We start from the raw sequence: 23,819 nt of genomic DNA on the forward strand, positions 1-23,819 counted from the left end.
CGTGCGATTTTACCCGGATTTCCTCTAGATTTTCTCCGCTCTATCTCTATTCACGCCGTTAACAAGTTCGGGGCAGTAAAGAAGCCGCTGTGAGAATTACGCAGCTGCCACGGCGAAATAACGAAGCGAGCAACGTGTACGGCGGCCGAAGTAGATACGGCAGAGCGGGATCAGACCTGACACGCTCGGATACGGCTGCCAGATTCGAACGTGAAGTGGATACGGACCGCGCCGGGGAACACCGGGGGTTCCAACTGCAGGCCGACGGCGATGTCGGTGGGAGGCGGGAGAGCGAGAGCGAAATGTCAGCGGAAACAGTGGAAAAGGTCGCGACGGGACCGACACACAGCAGCGCGTATGGCGCGGCCGGATACGCACGGCGAAGTGAAGACAGACAGTCGGGGATCAGCCGAGCGGTGAGCGTCAAGTGGCGCGAGAAAGCCCGAAACACCGGCGGACGTGGATTGACACGGGGGTGACGTCGGCGAGGAAAGGCAGACACACGGAGATTGTGATGTAATAAACTAGGAGAGAGAGAGAGAGAGATAGGAAAAGAGACGGATATAGCAGGACGACCTCGTTTCGCGAGGAAGAGAGAGCACGGGAGCACGCACTGGCGAAAAGCGACGGACAATGCAGCTCGCGAAGTAGAAAAAGACGGCTGGGTGTATGGCAGTCCGTCCGGCCGACTGGCTGGAGAGACAAACGCGCGAGCGATGCGACACGGGAGGATAAGAAGAGATAAAAGCGCCGTTACAAAGGAGCAGAAAAGGACGAGCGGAATTGCGAAGGAGCGAAGGCGGAGATATACGACGTTAAAGAGACTTAAAAGATGCGCGCGGAATTGCCGGCGGCCAAGGAAAAAGAGAGAAAGAGAGGGCGGAGAGAAGAGGAGGGGAGAGAGACAGATAAGGCTGAAGAGAACGTAAAGAAGACGGAGTGGAAGGTGGGGACGGGAACTTCAGCGGATAAAAAGAGCACGTGGCGTGGCAAGCAAAGCGGAATAGCTGGTCGTGCATAGAGAAACGTAGATAAACACGATGTGCAGGAAAAATAGAGAGGTTCGAGAGATAGAGAGATAAACAGTGAGTGAGAGAGGGGGGAAGAGAGAAGCGGACCCGTAACGCATATAAGCAGGAGCGAATATCGCACAATATACAGAGAACAGTGGAGAAGTTCGTATATACACCGGCGGGATCGTATTTAAGAAATAATGGCGATCACCCAGTTTAGCATCGAATCGTCTCTCTCTCTCTCTCTACTTCTCGACAACCGGCGAACGAACTCGTTGATTAACTCAATTAGCGCAAAAAACAATTATTTCATTGTGAAACATCAAACATTGCGGAAGTTTACTATACTCTCCTATTATAGTATATCAAAGTTGCATATCATAAATCATGTTCATAAACATTTAACGTAGATTTGTCGAGCTTCTTCGTGTTACATCAACCTCTCCCTAACATAGTCACGGGCCAGCTACTTTAATTTCAGATTTGACATCAGTGCGATGTCGCCGACGTCGCAAAGGAATGGCGGTGAGATTTCGACTGAAAAAAAAAAAACCATCGCTCGAGCTTCGAACGGGAAACTTGGAACGACGCGTTCCAAGCAGCGACACGGACCGAGCGCGCAAGCATGCGGTTACTCTTGATAAACCCGCGGATCGGCGATGCCGAAATAGGAATGCCAACTCCGGCGACACACATCGTGTTCATTGATCGATCGCGTTGTCTCTAGCGAAGAGTGCTTTAATTGCGACCCTGACATAAGCCCCTGCCGCTCTATAACCGTCCATACTAATATTTAGAAGCCGGCGAACGTCATCCCGGCATCAATCAGTGCCATTTCGCGTGTACACACAGCCGAGGACAATATTTGTTACGCGACTCTCTTACCCTCGCCCTCCTGATATCGCGCTCTGCTATGCGTGCTTGGATCTTATTAAAACCACTCTCTCCCGTTGCGCGCGCGCGAGCTTTACATTTCACTCGACATGCCTGCGTGTCGGGCGAGGAGCCGACGGGGAAGATGACGCGCGAGGATCGCAGGGCAAATCCCCTGGATGTACCGAGAAGTAATTTTCGGCGGAACGGGGATACGATAAGACGCGATCGCCGCGGAGAGATGTCGGAGGGAGAGAGAAGCAAGGAGGAAGAGGAAACTTTACTTTGCGAGCTTTACTTTACGAGCTTTAACGTGTACGAGACGACACTCCGCACGTACACCACACGCGCGCGGTGCGTGCATAGTACGCCCGGCGGTACGTCTTGAGCGCGTAAGTACTCACACACATCCTCCGCGCGAAACCTCTTCCAACAAAGCAGTCGGCAATTTATCGCTAATTTAACGGCGAGGCAATGCCGACACCTCGTAACATTATTACCGTTGTCCTCTGAACAACGACAGCGTGCTCGCGCGCGCGCCCGGCAGATGCGCTAACGACAGCTTTTCGCCCGAACAATCAACTCTCATTATCGAAACGATAAATTTTCGATAAGATAACCGCACCCACTCAGAGCTTACGTGCGATACGTATGGTAATTACGATTTAAGGACGCATTTGTCGAATTCGCAGCGAGCTCACGTTCCACGCTCGCCCGTGTTTTAATTTTCATTCGTCACGCGCGGATTAGCCATTTTTCTTTTTTCCATCTAATTCGTTTTTAATTTAATCCGTTTTTAATTCGCGAGGAGGAATTGTAGCCGGACGACGGCGAGGAGGAGAGGCTGTGCGCGCGCACGTAATAATTCAAATCGAATTTCACGAATTTATCTCGCGAAGACGTGTCCCCTCTCTCTCTCTCTCTCTCGCGGCCTCGTAAAATCGCGCTCGCCAATCCGGAGAGATTCCGCGACTGGGGAACTCGTTGGCCTTTATCGAAAATTGGCTCGGTCGACGCGACCGTTCGGATGGCTTCTTCGATTACGCGCGTACACACGTGCGCGCTCGCGCGACACGTGCGTGCGTACGTGTCCTCGCAGCGTATTTTCGGGAATCTTCCACACGTCGTGCGTTCGCGCGCGGATCCCAGACGTGCGGCGAGAGGAGCGTGCGAGCGCGCACACACGCCCGCATCTTTCGATTTCGCCCGGGCGTTCGGGCAGTCCCACGTACTTCGCCGGCGACACACGCGCGGCTCGCATACGTGCGCACATACTCGGCCGCATACCTCCACACACGCTCTCATTTCTCACGGAGCTGCTCTGCATACACGATATGCATATACAGCGTGTCCCACTTCGACCGACTGTTATTTTACCGCCGCCGAACAGATTCCCCGAACAATTCGGGGATTAGATTTTTCCGCCGCTACGGTGAGCCCCGGTGAACCCTGCTCTCTCGTAGCGAAATTCCAGTTCTTTCTTCTTCTCTCTCCTGGGCTTTGTTTCGTCGCGTCGCGTGTATTCGGGTGCCGAGCGAAGATTCCGTCAGACTCCGAATTCCAGCCGCGAAATTAACCGTGGAAACGTGACTCCGGCTGTTACGATGCCCCGTCTCCCTCGGAGGATTTGGGCTCGCGCGAATTACGCCTCGCTGTCTTTTGTACGACTCGAAGATTATCGGGCTGCCTCCTGTCTCGAGCGAAATCGATTCCGGATTCGCCGGTGAAATCTGTCACGCCAAGTACGCTTCAAGTGGGAACGTCCTGCATACTCGTCGCGCAATCTCTCTCTCTCTCTTTCTCTCTCATAAGTACTTACTCATGCAAGTACACGTGTACTCTCTCACGCCTCTGCGTCCATTCCTCCTGCGCGGTTACGTATACCGTGTTCACATACGCGCTCACTTATCTCTCGTAGGTACATAACACACACACATGCACACCCACATGCACGCTTAGTCCACCCTCGCCGTCGCGCCGCGGAAGCGCGCACGCATACGCGTGAAGTTCTCTCTCTCTCTCTCTCTTTCTCTCTCACGCGAGTCGCCCGCGTCTCCTTCAGTCTGCGTGCGTCCGCGCTCGCGTTTGCGCGCTCGTGTTCGCGCGTTTCGCTGTGTGCCGGCTCGCGGCCACCGTCTGCTCGTCTCTCTCTCTTTCTCCGTATGTGTGTGTGTGTGTAACACGCGCCCAGCGAGAAGCAAAAGTGTTGTTTATTAGATCAGAGGAAGCCAGTTTGCAGTGACGCACGGCCGGCTCGGCCGGAGACACGGCAGTGAACACCTTGGCTTCCGACCACTCACGGCGTAACGCGAGGAGAGCTCCTCGCGCGGTGAACCTCCGTTGGCCAACGCGTTTTCCTCCCTGACGCGCCCTCGAGTGCACTCCCTTGACGTGTCCTCACTCGTGCATCCTTGAGACGTCGCCGTCTCGCCTTCTTGCTCCGAAGAGCCGCTACGAGACGACGACGACGTCGCCGGCAGCGAAGAAGAGAGAGGTGAAGGTTCGTCGTCCGCGAGAGCAAAGAGACGGGACCGGAAGTGAGCCACGCGCGAAAACGTCGCACAGATAACTGAAGTCCCAGCACGTCGCGTAAGGATCGACCTTGCTTGCCGTTGGATCCGCGCGTAGACGGCCGTCGGGAGCTCGTTGCATTCGACGGCTCTCGACGCTGCTCGTTGCAATTGACAGATGTTAGAGATATATAAAAGTATATTGTACGAGAAAAGGAGAGAAAGGGGGGGAGGGGGGGGCACACGAGGATCGCCTCGTGCGCATTTGAAAAATTCACAACTCGTCGCGCAAATTATATTCGAGTCCGGTCGAACTCGGTATATCGATCTTACCGGAGCGAAGCCGCGCTTCGCGAAGGTTACGATGATGAAGTAATGTCATTTAACAATTAACGATAAAATGACTGTTTGAATAAATTTACATGAATATTTTAAAAGGGTAATTTAATATGAATCAGGCGCGGTTGTACAATCGAGAGAAATATACGATCGACACGCGGTTTGGCGATTTTAAGCGGATGATTTCTACAATCGAAGAAATATCAAAGTTGACTCGACGATCGTCACATTTCCCTATCTCGTTGTTATTTAACGCGTTGGCTTCCATGTGGGTCACCGTTGGCCGACATTGTAACTTTGCCGCATTTATTTGCACACAAAGCGTAACGAATTGCAGTTAACGGATAAAATTTGCAGCCAATGAAAGGCTAATAAAAGCAGCAAACGAATTTGCGCTTCAATGTGTGTGTGTGTACATTTTGCCGTAATTTCGGTTATTCAAACTTCAGCCGAGTTTCGAAACAGTCCGTGAAAAGCAGCCTGGCAGCCTACGTATAATATAATATGTATCGATCAGGCATCGCTTATTAATGATATAAAGGAGAGCGCGTATTGAATACGATGCTGCGGGAAGATAATAGACACACCGCGCTATAAGTGGTCTTGTATCAGGAGCAATATCGAGTTATCTTCCGGCCGAATATCACAAGCATCCGAATGCGTAACAGCTTTTTCTGTCGAACGCAAACACCAGTAAGTCCGTCACGTTCCCGCATGGGATTTATACCGTTCATGTGTATACATATCGAAAATGTGCGCACGTTCCGCAACGAGAATATCGCCCCCACACGCGACCGACACGCGTAGAGGCCCGTCCGTGTTATCCTACTGCGCTATTCTCACTACTATTTCGCGAGATACCGCGCGTTAAAACGTGTATCCCACTGTAATATAGAATTTCCCACGTTATATTTTCCATTTTTATCGCGCGTTTTACCGTGAAAACACCGAGGATGAATCCGAGCGCATTTTTCGATGCGCCGCGTAAACACGTCCTTCGCTCTGTCAATTAAAACCTTCCTGGAAATATGTTCTTATCGAGTTCCTGTAAAACTTGTTGTTATTATTATTATTATTATTTATTAAGTACATGGGAAAGAAATATTCCATGGTAGATATTCCTGGTAGAGACGTAAGCAGTTTTCCTAGACACCTACCTAGTTACTGTTTGATATTAATACATTCTCATTAGTTGAAATACAATACCGCGTGGAGACAATGGACAAAAACTTGATAGAGTTTTATCCGAGGGTACTTCTGGGGCAAAATTGCTCATTTCATGAGCAGCAGGCTTGTTTATTAATCAAGTGAATCAAAAGTGTTTTGTCCATTCATTGTTTTATATTCGTTCAGTATATAATGGTTCAGATTTTGCACATTTTTTGTACGGTAGGAAAAGTTAGAGCCTTAGCAGAATGACATACCTGTACCTTTAAGACAATATTTTATGTCCTCAATGTTTACCTAAATTATCATTTTTTTATTTTTCTTATTACACAGCGATTTGCCATCAATCATAAACAAAATAGCTTTTTAGTTTAAGACTCAAGAAGCGAAACAGTCATTGTTGTACATTACTTAGGCCGGTGTTCATAGTCTGAAATCTATTTCAGTTCGATAAATTATTTAAGACCATCTTAAGTTTATCCTCAGATGCTGTACGGCTCATTTCATTGTCTACGAAACGTCTGAAGATAAACTTAAGACGATCTCGAATATAAAACTCAAATATGAATACCGGCCCTAAAGACAAAGATTTAAGAGGTAAAACGTTATTTTAAACCAAAAAGTCAGCCGTAAAGCTTTTATCGGATAGATTGTAATTAATGTATCAATGTTCAATAACCGCTCAAAAAATGCATGAAACGTCTACCAGGATTGAAAGAAAAATACACAATTAGTTGCACTTTCTTGCGTCTCGTACGAGGAAAAAAGATACAACAATAACTGAATTACAAAAGTATTCGAGATAAAAATCCCATATCAAGATAAAGGCTGACGATAACGAATTATTATCTATCGGACGTAATTTGTCGATTTGAATGACCATCGCGTCGTTTTGATCGATCGCATAAATGCGACAGCCGGGACAGCCGTTAATTTGTATCGTCAAGCCCGACGCAATTGTGACGTGACGTCACCGTTAAAAATATTTTCAACTCGCGTGAAGAGGCGCGCAATCTGAGTTACACGGCCGTAACTTGTCGCGATGAAGAAAAGCGTTGCGCGCAATTGGCAACGCCATTTTCAGCTTCTGATCCGCTGGTTTCTGCTGGTTTCCTCAGCGGTGAAGCTCGACGAGACTCGAGGCCGTCCATCCGCGCGAAGGACCTCGCGATCCCTCCGAGGCTCGGCAACGTTGTCGACCGAGTGAGTCCGGAGGAAGCGCCGCGAGAGGACGAGGGAGCCGGGGAGGACTCGAGGAGGGCTCGCGATTATGGCCCGTCGCAGCAGAAACGGTCGCCATTGTTGGAGGAAGTAGCCCGCAGGCAGGAGGAGGACAGCTTGATCTGCAAGGAGCACTCTCTCGAGTACCAAAGTCAGACTCTCGAGAGCCAATCGGACCACCTGTTCCACGAGGTGATCACGTCCTCGTTGGAGGACCTGCTGAAGTCGGCACCGGACAGCTGGAGCCGCGAGATCTACGAGGAGAGCCTCGAGGGAGTGGAGCATAGCTTCAAGGAGACGCAGTACTCGCCGAAGGAAAAGCGCGACGTGCAGACGCAGACGGTGCAGGAGTCGAAGAGCACGCAGTGCAGTCCCGATCAGAGCGTGTCGAGCCCGTGCGAAGAGCCGCCCCGGGTCAGCCCCTTCCACGTTGGCCAGAAGTACTTGCAGAGTCCCCGACGGGAGGTGCAGACGCAGACCCAAGGCGAGAACAAAAGCGTCCAGTGTTGCTTGGACGATTTAGGTAGTCTCGACGGCCCCTGGAGAAACACCGGCAGCCCGGCCAGGTCGGAACAGGAGTCGAAGAGTATCCAGTGCGTTCCCGAAGACATCGCCAAGTCGCCCGACAAGTCGCGGGAGGACCGCAGCCCACGGCGAGAAGTCGAGGTGCAGACCTACCAGGAGTCGAAGGCGATTCAGTGCAGCGACGACGAGCTGCTCGATCAGGTGAGCACCGGCCGTCGAAGCACGCATCAGAGCAGACCGGCCAGCTCGCCTTCGTCGGGCTCGAGCTCGCCGCGCAAGTTCCCCACGGTGGTCTTCGTGGAGGGCGCCGGGGACATGACCGTCACGCACAGGGAACACGATGGTGACGTCACCTGGTCGAAGCACTGGGGCCCCGAGAGACTGGTGGAGATCTACAGAGAGCCGAAAACCAGCCTGGGACTCAGCATCGTCGGCGGAAAGGTACGACGAAAGGTACTCTATCCATTACCGTCAAGGCCATTCGGAAATTGCGCGCGTTTTCCAATCGCCTAATCTCCCCGATTTCATCTTCACGCGCGAGGTCGCGAAATTAACGGGCGCGCGCTCTCACCCCCGACACGAGGCAGGCCGAAAGGGTGGGCGGGGCGGAGAAATCGCGCTTTTTCCCCGATCTATTATATGTATATTTGTGGAATTACGCGCTGATATTGACGCAGTTCGCGGCCCGATGTCACGCGGCAACGGCGGATATTAAAAGACATCGGATGAGCGCGCCGGGGGCCGAAATTATATTCTATTATTTTCGTAAATTCTCCCCCTCGATATCCGATCAATGCGCCGGATAATCCCGACGCGGCTTCTCACACGCTGTTCGCGTCCGACCGCAGTTTTTCGTATCTCTTTTATTAGCACGCAACGAATATAGCCGCCGTTGCAGATAGGCAGAGAGAGATAGGGGAAGGGAGAAAGAGAGCGAGAGAGCGAGTTAGTTCGCCCCGATATTGCCCCGGTATTTTATAGCTCGCTTTTAAAATCGGGAGTGTTACGATGGCTATTGAAACATTCGGACACAGTGCCGGGCGAAGTAGGTCGGGCCAAATGGACGCCAATCAGCCGATCACTCGATCTATCCGTCCGTCTTTCTCACGCGTGCCGTAACTCGATAATCCCGTCCGATAATTCATACCGTCCCAGCAAATAATAAGTATATCGTTGTATATATACACACGTGCGAGCGACTTGCTCTCTCGGCGTGTCCGGTCGCGCGTAGGCGTTTTAATGGACGCGCGGATAAATTCGTCGTGACGCGAGAATTAAAAGGCTTTTAGTAATCGACGAGAGCGGGCTATCGGAAACGATAGCCGGCGAATGGGATTTAATGGAATCAATTAACCGATCGCTCGCACGTGTATAACACCGTCGTGCCAACGGCTCTATCCGGAGAAGAGAGTCTCACCGATTAACCCGGACTTGTTCTCCCGTCATCTCTCGCATCAACAAAACAGGCGCGAATCGCGAGCGTGTGCCTTCGTGCGGAAGTTTCTTCGAGGAGCGCGCGCGCTCGTGACCGGAGTTGCCGGCGAAACGTCTAACGTTATCGGATGTGACACGGTCCGCGGACGTCGCGCCGGTTAAGTGCATTATCTGCGCGGGGGTAGTTTCCCCCGGACGTTAAGCCGACGGGGAAACTGGTAACCGGATCATTGGCTTTCGTCCCGACGACTCTTCCCCTCCTCCCCCCGTCTTTCTCCTCTTTCTCGTCTTCCTTCGAGGGACAAAACGACCAACCGAATCGATGCGTCGCGAGGGTGCATCGCCGTCGTCCGGACACTGTAATTCTACGTTTGATTAAACTTCAGGCGTCGCGTTATGGTACTCTCCCTCTCTCGCATCGCGGGTAATTAACATTACGCATGCGAATCATAATTCAACGATGAATAATGCACCGGTCGTGCACACACGCAAATATATGCACACGTAAACATACACGCGTATACGCATAGGTCGTTACTAATTAAACCGGATGCGTTTGTTTCTCCGCTTAGCGGGGGGATGTAATCGATTATCCGATTATTATACCGGCCGCCGAATTGCGGTGTTAAATAATCGCTTTAATTCGTTTAACGCGTGACGACACTAACGACTAACCAATGAGAGATTAATGAGAATGAACGATCGGAGATAACTGAAGCGGGGCGGAAGAGGGAGAAAAGGACGGTGGTACAGGGTGATGACGGCGGGTGTTGCAAGGGAGGGGAGGGGATCGGAAATCACAGGCTACGATCCGTCTCGAACGGGGTGGCTCGCGATGTGGCTTCGATGTGGTCTCGCAGTTAACAGAGTTTCGGGACAGCTGCTGGCGACATTGATTAAATTTAATTGCGAGCTCGGCCGCGCGGAATCGTCAGTCAGCGACTGCGGAATCGACCAATTCGCCGTTCGCCGTTCGACCACTCGCGGAACGGAGCGAGCATTGAACAATGATTGATCCTTGTTCCAGGTCGATCTGCACAACGGCGGCGCCAGCAAGTCCCAGAACATCTCCGGGATATTCATCAAAAATGTGCTGCCCAACAGTCCGGCCGGCAGAACCGGCGGCCTCAAGGTAAGACCCATGGCACACACCGAAACACAAGGAAAAGAGAAATTAGTTGTTCATATAGAAATATAACTGAACTAATACGACTGAAATTTAATTGCCAGATCTGGTTTTTAGTACTGTGGTAGCCAAAAACTGGATACAGGAACGAAACGAATTAGCTGAAATTTTAGCAGCGTAAGCAAACTTAATTGTCGCTGTATTATCGTAAAGTGGTAGCAAAAGATTTTGCTGTTGCGACGATTGAAATTGCTTACGCTATTAAAGTTCCAGGTCTCCGTATGTTATAACTAATTTAGCTACCGCAACTAATATTTTTTCCCCATATTGTATTATACGAATAGCTAATTTTTATATGTGGCAGCTAATTTTTAACTGTGGGAGCTAGTTTTTAGCTACGAGAACTACTTCTTTTTCTCGCGCGATAAGACGTAAAGGCTTGTTCAGGCCAGCTTGCATTATTACATATGCACAATGAAATTAACCAATCATAATCCGTGCAGAAAAAGGGTGTCTTTTATATTAGATACGCGATTGGTAAATTTTCTTCTGCAAATATATTATGTGACTACGTAAGCTTGCCTGGATAGGCCTTAAGTAAATTGACTAACCGCAGCCGATTCTTGGATATACTTGAATATTCATATAAGGGGAAAAATCTATTATGATTTATCAATTTTCTCACCACTTAAGTCGTACTGCTTACGTTTTTCTGTGTGCTTTAACACGCGCGATTCTTCGGACGCGATTAGCCTTTGGTGTCATCTCGTCGATCGCGAAAATTGAATTGTTCCATTTCATTCTCTTTCCCGTCTTTTTATTCTTCTCCGTTTTACCCGAAACTCGCGGAATTGCTTTCATCGCTCCGCAGCCGCAAGCGTGTGGAAGTAGAGATGTGAGGCGATAAACGGGAAAATGAAAGTACAGCTTTTGCGCATCTTTCTCGCGGTGGAAATTTCATCTCGTTAGATATTTGCGCGTGAATGTATTTTAATTAAACTCCCGAAGTTAATTCACGTTCTCCCACACACACACACACACACATGTACGCGTGCGTGCTTTCAGATCGGAGATAGAATAATCGAGGTGGACGGCGTGGACCTGCGGCAGAGTACGCACGAACGCGCGGTGGAAGTGATTCAAGCAGCCGGAAATCCCGTCCGCCTCCTCGTTCAGTCGCTAGTGCATCTGGTGAGATTTAATAGCATACAGGAATATCGATGTTTCCCCCTCGTCCGGTTTTTCGAACCCGATTGATCTCGTCAACCCTCTGTTGCGCGACGCTGCGGATCGTGTGTACTTATACATCAGATTATTATGTTGCGGTGATTAATTAACGGCTTTTATCCGAATATCAAACTTTTCAACCGCACGATGTAAAAATTTTTTATTTTAGTTTCCCGTATATATATATATATATATGATATGATATAGGATGCCCCGAAATTAGACCGGCGGACATGGATTTATCGACAAAAACTACTTGTTTTGTTGTTCTTTATAAGTACCCGAAGTTCACCGGTCTAATTTTAGGACACCCGGTATATCCTGGCCAAGTAAACTAGCATGGAGCTTTCTCAGGTCGGAAATGCTAATATTTTCCGAGAGAAATTGTCTCTCTGCATCAGCAGAGAATTTTTCCTCCAAATCCGTCTCCGCTTTCTTCGTTGCACTCCGTTGACGCTTGTTCGCGACTCGTTCTAACGATGAAGAATCCGAAGACAGCCAAATGCCGGGTAATGTTTCTGCCTCGCTTCCTCGACGCGACGACGAAAATCGTGCGATATTTCTGTGAGGAACACGAGTCGCAGTTGGCGGAAAGAAATAACGCTGGCTCTCTTAAAACGCCGCCCGTTGCAAATTTTCGTAAATCTGCGTTACACATCCACTCGAACTAAGCTTCATGCCGGCGCGTGAAAAAATATCTACATTCCTGAGGGGAATAAATTCACGACGATGGGGGCGACGGGGAAGGCGCAGCTAAATCCTTTACGGCCCGTTGAAATTTACGACATTGCTTTGCGCCAGCAACTTTCGTAAGTTACACGCCGTTTTATAGTCCTACACCTTCTCACGATATCTTTTTATTCCTTTTTTTCCTTCTCTTCTCGCGTCGGGCGACCCTCGCATTCGGGACTGTACTTAGTTGTGCGCGGATGCTTCCTGTGGGTAAGTGCATCTCGTACTTCTTGATCAATGCGAGTCTCATCGGCACGACGTGATATCAATCGACAGTAACCGAAGGAAACAGAATGATAGGAATAGAAAGTGATGAATTATCTGTCCGAGTCGTCGTGTCGATTCTCCGCTCCCTTTTGGCAGCCGGGGCCGCAAGGAAAATCTCGGCGTATTTTCGCATAGAGAAGTTTCGACGTCAAGTGTATGTGAATTCAAGCGAGCTTCCGCGGTCTACTTTTAATCTCACTCGGTTTCACTTACACATCTCTCTTGCGCGCAACCCACGATTATTCTTCCGGTTGTTTAACGGAACAAAACAAACGGCCGGTCGAAACCCGCGGATATTCGCGTTCGCGACGAGGTCGCGCTCGTAATTCTTCGCCGTCGAGTTAACTCGATTTGCGAGGTGCGAAAGTTCGTGACTCGCAATTAATTCGCGTGCGCCTCCCGAATCGATCGATTTCGCATCCGCTAACCGGACGTTGCCGTCGTCGAGTCTAACGCGGGACGAAATTGAACTCCGAGCGATGTCAGCGAGTAGCGGGCGGCCTTCGGCGTCCCGTCGTTTAACACCGCCCATCTCCGAAAACCGTCGCCGATAGAGACACATTACGCGAGATTGGACGCAGCGCGTCGCGACGCTCGCATGATGGACACGGGAGAGACACCGCGGAGCTCTCTGCCAAGCGCGAGCGACCCTTCCGCACGGTGATTTCTATTCTAACGCTTTTCACGAATTTCCACTCTCTGAATTTCTCACTAGGTGAAATCTCACTCAAATCACGTGAAAATTCGCTCGAGGTGATAACGAAGGTATTGTTACTCTCGAAGCACTTCTCGGAGCGAAATCTCACTCGAAACGAGTGAAAATTCACTCGGAACGACAGCGGTAAAACCGTCACTCGGAATTGCAAGAATGAGTATTTCTCAAATTTAGAATATATTCTTACACTACATCCTTATTCCACATGTGTCGATATTTCAGGCAATTAGAGTAAATTTGCTCGAATGACGGTAGGATAGATGAAATTTCTTCAATTGGAAGAATTTACTCTACATGAACGAAAAGTTAGTTGAATTCAAGTGACTCTGCTGTTATTCGGCTCCTCGAGTGGAATTTCATTCGAGGAAATTTCAAGAATACTTCTTGAATTTCTCGGAGTGAAATCTCATCCAAAACGGGTGAAATTTCACTCGAAGCGATAGCGGAGACACTGCTACTCGAAGCCGCAAGAGTGAATTAGAATTCTTAGCCCGCACGAGTGGATGTTTCAGACAATTAGAGTAAATTTGTTCCAATTACAACGAAGTATTATTATAATCTATTGATGAACTCTTTAATTATGAATGAAAATATTCACTCGATAACTCAGAATGGAGAGAATTCATTCTACATAAGTGAAAAATCGTCTGAATTCGAACAGGCTGTTATTCCGTTTTTCAAGCGAAATTCGAAGAAATTTCAAGAATATTCTTTGAATTTCTCGGCATGAATTCTCACACAAAACAAGTGACAATTCACTCGAAGCGTTAACAGAAATCTTACTATTCAGAATCGCGAGTGTAATTGTTTAACACAAATTTAGAGTTGATCTTCAATCCATATGAATGAACGTCTCAATCAATCATGATAAATTTGCTCCTGTAAGACGTTAGAAGGTGTCTTAGAATGAAATACGAGTGAAAATCTTCACTACTCGTCAATCCAGGGCGGAGAGGATTCGTTCTGTATGAGCGAAAAATCGGCCGGAATTTCAGTCGAGATCGAAGCTCGGGGAAATTCAGAGAGTGCGCGAACTCGGAAAACGCCGATCGTACTCTCCGAAGCGGAACTTCGACATCTCTTATCGCGTGGACGCCGAAGTGCGCGACACGACGCACGATGCTACGTGGCGCCGATGTAAATTCCACATCATCGTCCTTCGGCTTTTACGTGCTGTATGCGTTCTTGCGCTCCCCGATGGCTCGAGGCGCGAGTGCGCACTTCGTCCTCGCCATAGCGGCGAACCATAAATTCGCGGCGCTCGTTCCAGGCACTTGAACGAGCTCGTAATCTTGAAACGGTGAAATTTATTGCGGCTCGCTCGGACCTTGACGGCTCCTCGCGAGTCGACTTTCCAGGACAATTGAAAAGTCTCGACTCAGAATTACCGTTTAATAGACACGTCGTTGAATAACCGGTCTTCGATCAGGTCCGATATTTTCCTTGACGATCGAAGCGTGCATGGAATCGCGTCTCATTTGCAAACACGAGCGAGACTTTTGTCCTGGTGTATCTTGAGATCAGCCTAAACTTGGAATTGCAAAAATGGCCGAGTTTATCTCTCTTCTTCCGCCGTCTGTAACACCAAGTGCCGTACGTGTCAAGTGCAACGACACCTGTTCGCAGCCGAGCCGGCGAAGCGCGCCGCCTGTAATCGGCTGCTCCGAAAATGACATCGAGTTTTCCCCAATTTCAATCAGCCGTGCGCGCACGTTCTTTCGGAGCCGTCGATGCGGAGAGAATGCAATGTCGAGATACATACGGACGGCGATCACGAGCGACGAGTTGGAGAATGCAGGAGAGAAAAAAAGAGAAGAACAAGAGAGAAAGGGAGAAAGAGAAGCGGCGAAAGAATAAAACGGAAAGAGGACAAAGGGAAGGAGAGAGAGAGAGAGGGAGGGAGGGAACCATTATCGGCGAACAGCTCTTGTACGCGTACGATGCACCGGGGTCGAACTTTCCAATAAAACTCCACGAGAAGGGGTGACGAGGGCAAGCGGCACACGATGAAAAGAGAACGAGAGAGAGGGAGAGAGAGAAGAGAGAGGGAGCGAGAGAGAGAGAGAGAGAGAGCAAGTCGCGACGATAGAGATATGTAAAGTTGGAACAAACGAGAAAGAGAGACAGAAGAGGATGAGTAGCAAAGACGCGTCCAAGCAACGACGAAGTCGGCGGTCCATCGTCACATGAGAAGACGGAAGTTCCTCGTCGATTAACAGTCGAGCGACAGCTTCGCACACTGCCGACGACCTCGTGTCGTTGAATTTGCCCTCGCGTCCTTCGCCCGAAACGCGAGGAATCGAATTCGGGAAATGTCGTCGAATTCGCGATTCGGCGTCTCAATTCTACGATACAAAATCGAAGACAGGTTTTCCGGCGAGCACGCTGATGAAGAAGCGGGAAGAACTCTGGCTCTCGGCCGATCGTTAGTGAAAACGATCTTCTCCCGCCGGTTTTAAACGAGGCCGTCGTCAGGGTAGGCATCGTCGCGCGGGTGAAAGGAAAGCACCTCTCTCTCTCTCTCTCTCTCTTTCACTCGTGGGCGATAGCGAGGCCAGGGGATGATGCGGTTCGCCGGGAAGAGTGGATCCGCGTCGTTGCGACCGAGCGCCCATCATCGACACCATGGACCATCGATGAGCCCACCTCTCCCGGTGCGCCCCCGTATGAACAACCCCCGTCGTTCTCTTCTCTCTCTCTCTCTCTCTCCCGGCCTCGCGGACACACTTCAGTTTCGTGCACGAAACCGCCTGGTCGACGTTCACCTCATGTCAGCCGGCTCAGTCGTCAGCAAGTACCGCGATGCACCGACTCTTCGGTCGCAAATGCGTCACCTTCGTCGTACGTACTCGCCGGCCCCCGTTTCCCGCCCCTCGACGAGCCGTCGTCGAAGACGCACTGGTCTCTTTAACTGTCGTCGGCGCGTCGCCAAATGCACGCGATACACATCACCGTCGGCCGCCGATGACGTGCGCGGAAATCGAGGATTTGTCTTCATTGTGTCGTCAAATCGAGCTTGCTTTGTGACACTTCTCTTTCTGCCTTTCTCTCCTTCGTTCTTTTTGTCCCCGTTTCTGTCTGTCTCGTGACGGTTCCCTCTCTTTCTCTCTCTCTCTCTCTTTATCTATCTCTCTGTTTCTCCCGTCCGTTGTTTCTTCATCTTATATTTTATATTTTATTATAAGTCTGAGTGAATCTTTCGGCTTTGTCCCAATCGTTTTTTCGAGCACCGATAAGGCGCCAATTTGTGTCACGTCGATGCGGTGACAATTTTATCGGACAAAAACACGCAAAATACTGCGTCACATTGTCACTCGTGCGTTTGAAAATTAATTGTGATTCACGGCAAGAGAGTTGGATAAATGTGTGTGTGTGTGTATATTGTGCATAGGTGGCATCGAAGAAAAGTAACCATCGGGAAGCCGTCGTGGGGACAAACGCGCGCTTTCGCTCCTCGTCGGAACGAAGTGCGGATAAGTGGGAAAAATATCGAAATCAACAAACATTCCGCGTTTCGACGACAGTTAAGGTCGGCCAATTTGACCCGTTCGTTTGGACTTTTGTTTAATCCGTTGCGTCGTTTGTGTTCGGCTTTTAATTATTGCCGCGCGATCGCTCAAAACGCTCGTCTCAGACAATTATGCGGGAATTCAATTAATTAACGAACACGGTCGCTCGCGAATTGTTTGCGTCGCCGTTGAATAACGACAAATACGTATCGCAACGTATGTCATTTTAACAGGGGATGGGTATGATGAATCGCGGCGCGTTTTTACATGGCCGATAAAAGTTCGCCGAGTCGCATTAAATTTCGTTTGTATCGAGTTCATTGAAAACAGATGCGATTTCTCCCGATGGCCCTCCACCCCCTCCCCCGCCTCCGCTTTCTATATTTGACCGGTAAAATGCACATAGCAAGCTTCGTGTCCTCGCGTATTTCCATTAATTATATTTCGCAAAATGCGCGGATTAAAACAGCTCTGTGCACAAAGGCCGTATAAACAACGAGCTGAAATCAAACAGAGGGAGATAAAACAGAGAGAGGAATGAAGGGAAAAATAAAACAATCGTTATTCTAAGGCTCTTCATGGATTTCCGATCACGTTATCGGGCTTTTGAGAGAGCCAATGCAGCCGATCGTTGCGAATAAATTTTGTATTAATCACGAGAGGATAAAATTGTCCCCGCGGCATGAGGGATTTCGAACTTTCGATGTTTTACGCTGTGTAATATGTGAGATAAAAGGAAATCAAACTCGAGACTCAATTTAATGTCCGATAATTCACAGGCACTTATCGTTTGGAATTACGTCGCTAAAGGCGAGCTCGCGATCGCTTTGGGACAATCGATCCTCCGTCACGATTACGTTCTCATACAAAGGATGAGAAGGAGGAGGACGCGTGTCGGCCGATCGGTCGGTCGGTTTAACACGTTACGGAATTAAACTCACCCGTGATTGCCGTTACCTTTGGCAACAATTCAAGGCACGCGAACAAATATTTCCGCTGTAGTAATTCATTTCGCGCCGGTTTATCCAGGCGGCCGCGTGTTTACTTCATTGCTTCGAGATAAGTATAGACCTACGAATCTAATTTGCGAACTTCTCGATATCGTCGCTTGTAGAGTCCGGAGCACGGCGGCGGCGCGGCCCAAGAGGAGAAAGACGACGGCAAAGGCAGCCGGAAGAGTCACACGTCCGCTTCCAGCGTCGGGACGCCAACGGCCTCCTTTCGTCATAAACCACCGCCGGTCTCGCCAGCGAGGTCCGTTACACCGGAAGTGATACAGGTCGGTCTTCTCACGTAGACGTAGCGCATCGATCGATTCGAACGTAAGAACGCGGCCGGAAACACCATCGAAGTGTCCCCGAGTGATATTCCGCTCGGAAAGCAAGTCCCGTAGGAGAGAAAATCACGATTACATCAAGATGATGAGAAAGTGATCGAATTGCGAGAGAAAAGTGAATTTTCTCATTTTGACGTCGTTCCGATATAATCGTGATTTTCTACTCTACCTCGGTAACAACCGAGTCTCTTTCTCTCTCTCGAGTTCAAGTCACTTTTTCGTTCATATAGAGCGAATATTCTAAATCATCGAGTGAACATTTTCACGCAAAATTGCAGAGCTGTTCTCGTTATTTTGACATCATTTCGATGTAATCGTGATTTTCTCTACTTCTTGAGGAAAGGAAACAGCCGAGTCTTTCGAATGACTCTCCGTTCATATACAGCGAATGTTCCACTCTGAATAATCGAGTGAATATTTTTCACGCGAAATTTCAAAATGAATATAATGTACTTCAATGTACGCCTAACAGGAACACGTTCATTCTGATCATTTTGAAACATTCATTCGTACGGGTCAAGTCGCTTGAATCGACTGACTTTTCGTTCATATCGAGTGAATTTTTCTGGATCTGTATCGTCGAGTAAATATTTTCGCTTATAATTGAAAAGTGAATCTACCGTACCTCACCGTCGCCGGAATAAAGTTATTCTAATTGTCCGAAACATTCACTCCTACGTGAACGAACTCAGAATATTTCGAAGTTTAAGTTAAATATTCGCTCTTGCGATCCTGATTAGCAGGTAGTATTTTCATCATCACTTCGAACGAACCTCCTCTCGTTTCGAGCGAGGCTTCAGTCCGAGTTCACGTAGTATCGCGCACATGACTCACGTCCATTTCCTGGATCATGTTGCCCGTGCGAGGACGCGAATGCTTGTTCCCGCCAAACATGAGAAGCGAACGCAACTGTTGCGAATTACTAATTGCTAAATGGAGAGAAAAAGCGCTGCGTTGGGTGGGCGGGCGGTTTCGTGCTAATTAATTTCTTTAATTGAATCGCTTCGCTGCAGTTTTCGCGCACCGGGCAGATGTATTTCTATTCTAATTAAACGGCTGGATATGCGCGCGCTCATGATCGCGATTGCACTTATTACACGTATGTGAGTCTAAGCGCCCAAGCCGCCGTAATTAATTCACGCAGTCCGACGACTTTTATTTTTCTCGTGGGAGGCAAGTTTCTCTTCTTTATTCTCACAACCGGCGCTACGAGTGGTCGAAATATGACGAAATCTGGCCGAAAATCTTTCTATAAACATTTTGTAATATAAGCGTGGCTTATGTTAAAATTCTTTTAAGAAATTATCAAAGGATCAAGTTCTGAGTCCTTTTCATTTAATTAATACCCGAGGAATCGCGTTCCCGCGATTTTCCTCACAAGCACACGGCGTCCTGGCGTGTATGTGCTTCAGGGTGGATTTTAATTTTGCCGAAGACGGAAACGGAGAGGGCTACTAATTGCTTTCCCTTTGAGCGTCCTCCCCAAATTCTCTCTCTCTCTCTCTCTTTCTCTGTTAATTTTATCGAGCGCAGCCCGCGCGTCGTGCAACGTCCGGACACACGGATGCACGCGGACGCGCGAATGACGTTTCGATTCGAACGCTTTTATTTCTCCGCTTTTTTTGAAAGTGCCAATCCATTTGTTGCGTAGCCAGGACTCGAGGACGGCGACGCTCAGGGTGTGACGCGCGGCGTCGATTTCCACAGACAGAGCTCGAGGAAATCGGATGGCTCAGCTCCCGGCTCGCGAAGGTACGACTGACGCACGAAATTATCCTTCCGCACCTCGCACTTTCGCCTCGTCTTCGACTAGCGAAGACTCGTTTGCATCCTGTCGCTCTCTCCTCGCTCTCACGCCGAGAGAGAGAGATTGATTTACCTCGAGAGTTTTCCCGCACCGTCAACGAACGTTTCTTGCTCGCGTGCCAGATCCTCCATGAAGAAGTCAATTCGCAAAACGGCCCCGGCGCCCCCCGTCAACCCGGACGTCCTCCGCGAGGTGAGCGAGGAGCGGGAAGACCATGCTGTCAGCGCGGAGCCGCCCGCCAAGTCCACCAAGTATTCCTCGGACGAGAGCTCGGATGAGGACGAGGAGGACACTCGCATGCTGGAGGGAAACGTGTACACGAAGAGCGGTGTCGAGGTAATTGAAAGTGCGATCGATCATCTTCGACCGGATATCGTCGCTCGTGCGTCATCGAGAAAACTGCTTATTTATCTAGATCTCGAGGAAGAGCGCCGGAAATGTGAAACGCACGAAGGCGGAGGTTGATGCGGATCCCGAGACGGAGGACCAGTTCGGTTACACGGCCAGTGAGTGACCCCATTGCTCTTTATCTCGATCAGATCGTCCGTCGATCTCGTTTTATTCCGAACCCACGTTTGACATTAAACGCAGTAATCTGATTTCTACACCCATTCCAGTCGGCTCTCTTCCTTTTTACATGAACGTCGCGTATTACGTTGTGTCGGTTTGAGAATCGGAAAGGAATATTTAGCGTTCAATAGTTAGCGGAGAGAGAGTGGGTCAAGTTGGTTCAAGGGTCCTGTTGTTTATGGCTCTCGTTTATATATTTTTGTGAGGGAAACTGTAGCAATTCTCTCTCTTTCTCTCTGCATTGTAAAATGTTATTTTTAGAATATGGAAAAAATATTAAAATAATCCTTACTTACGGAAAGCTCTTTAGTGTACAATGATGTGAAATAAAACTAATGAAAAATAAACAGACATGAAATTAGATTCAATATAAAATATATGAAATATAAGGAAATTAAAATAAAATAAATAGATGATTTTTTTAACTTTTAACATTTTTTAACTCTGAGATAACGTGAAGCATCAAATATAGGGTATTTATACTCAGCAAACACCAACTAATAGTAACATCAATGTTATTATTTCCAGCTCAATAATATAACTGTTACATAACATGCGTGTTATATCGCAGTTATATTATTAAGTGGGAAATTATAATATGAATATCATATTAAGTTTTGGCATTTGTTGAGTAAAATCGCACGCATTAAAGGACTAAATTCAGGTAGAGTGCCATAGAAGAATCAATACTTTTGTTTTGATAATAACATAAAAGTACTTACGTTGTTATCGATCGACCTCCGTCACGCGTAAACGTCTCCTTGGCTTTGCAGTGAAGGTACAGAAGAAATATCAGAATCTGGGGAACAGAGTGCTAATGATCACCCTGGAGAAGGACAGACGAGGTCTGGGCATCTCCTTGGCCGGGCACAAGGACAGGAACCGAATGGCGGTATTTGTTTGCGGCCTGAATCCGAAGGGTGCGGCTCACAAGAACGGCGGGCTCCACATCGGCGACGAGATATTGGAGGTCGGTCCCCGCTCTTTCGCTCTTCTTTCTTTTTTTTTACGATCTGCCGTTTAACCACGAGCACGTCGGTGCCGTCCGTATTCTCGTTTACCCTGTTCCGGCTGTTTAACCTTCGATTCGCGCGTCATCTGATCCGTTTACCTCGTCTACCACGACGAGCGAGAGGAAGATAAAACGAGCGTTTGCGGGTTTTCCCGAGGAAAAAAAGAAAAAAAAATTGCTGACCGTTTTACTCGCGACATACAGCTACGAAGTTGCTAAGTCGCGGTTATTACATTGTTGAATGGAATAATCAGAATGGAAGGCAGTAAAGAGAAAGGAGGTAACTCGTCCTCGACGTTTTGCCGCAGAGGTAGCCCTTCCGCGTATTTGCATTAATTCAGAGTATATAAACGTTAACAAATATCGGAGGTACTCACATAAGTAATCAATTATTCACAAGATTCTTATTATTGCAATTTCTACTTAAGCTGTGCGTGCTGTAATAAACAATATTTTCAAGCATGGAAACAACTCACTGATGATGATTATGACTGATTGAAAAAACAAAAACTTAATCTTTGAAATATTTAACTTAGTAGACTTTTAATGCTAATCTATATGTCAGCTCAAGTCCCACGAGCTATGACAGTCGCGATTCCATTGCTTCACGAAACTTTCCTTACCTCTCAACTCAAGTAGTTTTCATTAAAGTAGTGAAACCGGGAACTCCTATTTTCTGTTCCATCAGGTAAATGGTTGCGTATTGCAAGGACGATGTCACTTGAATGCCTCCGCCATCATCAAAGGCATGGTCGGCACCTGCTTCAAGATCATCGTTTACCGGTGAGCATAGCAGAACTTTTCTCTCTCTCTCTCTCTCTCTCTCTTCGCTTAGCGTGTGTATGTATGTGTATGTGATGATATCACGTGACACGTCTAACAAAATTGGTCGGAACTACAAAAAGAATTTCGTTTGCTCCCGATTGCAGGAGATTGAAGGCTCTCGACGACATCGCCGTGAAGCCGATAGTTCAATTCCCGCCGACCTTGGATGATGTAAGTCTATTCTACGGCTCTTCCGTCTTCGTATCATCACCATCAACTTTATCCTTGCGGACCTGCTTCGTGGACAATGCGAGACCGGTTGAGCAATTTTAGAATCGCGCGAATCATCGTTATTGGTTGACAACCACGGTTCATACTGGTCGTATGCGCGTATAGCACGATCAAGCACGATAAACGCCTTATTATTACGTAATCTCGTTTTAACAAAGCCACACGCGCGACCACAAGATTATGTGCACGCAGGATGCAAATGCGTACATTGTATCGCCGGCGCGCGAAGTGATACGCGGTATCTCGTGTTTCAGGCCGATCAATTCAGTCAGTACAAGGGAGTCCGCAACTTACCAGTGAAGAAGGCAAGTGTCCGCGGCGATGCTTAAACGGGTCGAGTTTTTCCAGTCGACGCGTCGTCGATTATTCCTTAACACGCTCGCTACTGCGCTTAAATTGGAAGTCGCTTGTTATATAATCCACGTTATATTTTTAGCAAAGAACGCTCCATTGATACAGTCCCGGCCTTCGAGCATGTGACATCGAGAAATTCCAATCGGTGCATCGTTTCTGAATATTTGTGCATCACGACTGCTGCTTTAGAGTATTTTTTGCCTATTCATCGAATAATCAACAGCCATGATACATGAATATTCGGACGTAACGTGTCTGGTGGAAAATTTTCGACTGTCCTATGCCTAGAGAATGGAACGGTATTGACTCTCGAATAACAAGATTGAGTCGGATCGGATCGGATCCATATTCTATTGTTTCCGCGTGGCGTGTTTGTGAAGCGTTATATTTCAGATATTTTACATAGTATGTGGTGCACTTTACTTAATTTTAAATACTTTCTAGCTTATTGTGAGAATGAAAGATTCCCAATCGAGAAAATTATTTGAAAAATCTACAAAATGCTTCTACCTATTCTTGTTGGTCGGGTTGGTCAAACCCGACTCCACCTTGTTATACGTGTGACTGCATGAAGCTTGTTAATCAAGAGTTAATGGTGTTGGTTTTCTGTACCTGCAATTAATATAATGCATATGTTCACACGTATGCACATATAAAGTGCGTTACGTTGTCGGACAATTTTATTCTCCCGTTGAGATTTAAAAATTAAAACTATCGTGCGCTTCATCTAGCGACGGCTGTCTCGGCCAATTTTTTTTCTCTCTCTCTCTTTCTCTCACTGAGAGAAACTGATTGTTCATAAATACATATACATAATACATGTACATATACATAAAATAGGCAAATTGAGCGTTTCACACATAACATTTTGCACACATGTGTGACGCAAATACCCGGTTAGAGATCGCATCGCGTGTTTGTGACGCCGGTAGCGAGCGTGTTAATAGCCAATTTCTCATGTTTCTAGATTACCTCCGATACTAATTACTGACTGATCTCTCTCTCTCTCTCTCTCTCTATCGCGCG

The 23,819-nt window shown here is 48.1% G+C and overlaps 1 protein-coding gene and 1 long non-coding RNA gene across 6 annotated transcripts in view; one reads left to right on the forward strand and one right to left on the reverse strand.

Moving 5' to 3' along the window:
- LOC106743484 (inaD-like protein) overlaps window positions 1–23,819 on the forward strand; it is a 104,529-nt gene that overhangs the window by 77,620 nt on the left and 3,090 nt on the right. For 3 of the 5 annotated variants that reach the window (XM_014617370.1, XM_014617368.1, XM_014617371.1), the window contains 11 exons: window positions 7,021–8,101; window positions 10,110–10,214; window positions 11,274–11,399; window positions 17,773–17,937; window positions 19,646–19,746; window positions 19,924–20,137; window positions 20,217–20,307; window positions 21,145–21,341; window positions 22,072–22,166; window positions 22,313–22,379; window positions 22,694–22,744. In XM_014617370.1, the coding sequence (XP_014472856.1) occupies window positions 7,021–8,101; window positions 10,110–10,214; window positions 11,274–11,399; window positions 17,773–17,937; window positions 19,646–19,746; window positions 19,924–20,137; window positions 20,217–20,307; window positions 21,145–21,341; window positions 22,072–22,166; window positions 22,313–22,379; window positions 22,694–22,744 (2,293 nt within the window). The remainder of the gene's footprint in view (window positions 1–7,020; window positions 8,102–10,109; window positions 10,215–11,273; window positions 11,400–17,772; window positions 17,938–19,645; window positions 19,747–19,923; window positions 20,138–20,216; window positions 20,308–21,144; window positions 21,342–22,071; window positions 22,167–22,312; window positions 22,380–22,693; window positions 22,745–23,819) is intronic. The other 2 variants (XM_014617369.1, XM_014617372.1) reach the window with 2 other exon arrangements.
- Window positions 22,061–23,812, reverse strand: LOC106743487. Its single transcript, XR_001374371.1, has 2 exons — window positions 22,734–23,812; window positions 22,061–22,145 (listed from the first exon to the last, which is right to left on the reverse strand). It is a non-coding gene; the product is annotated as an uncharacterized LOC106743487 (long non-coding RNA).

The sequence above is a fragment of the Dinoponera quadriceps genome, unplaced genomic scaffold, assembly GCF_001313825.1.
Source record: "Dinoponera quadriceps isolate SergipeBrazil2010 unplaced genomic scaffold, ASM131382v1 scaffold1069, whole genome shotgun sequence".
NCBI lineage: Eukaryota > Metazoa > Arthropoda > Insecta > Hymenoptera > Formicidae > Dinoponera > Dinoponera quadriceps.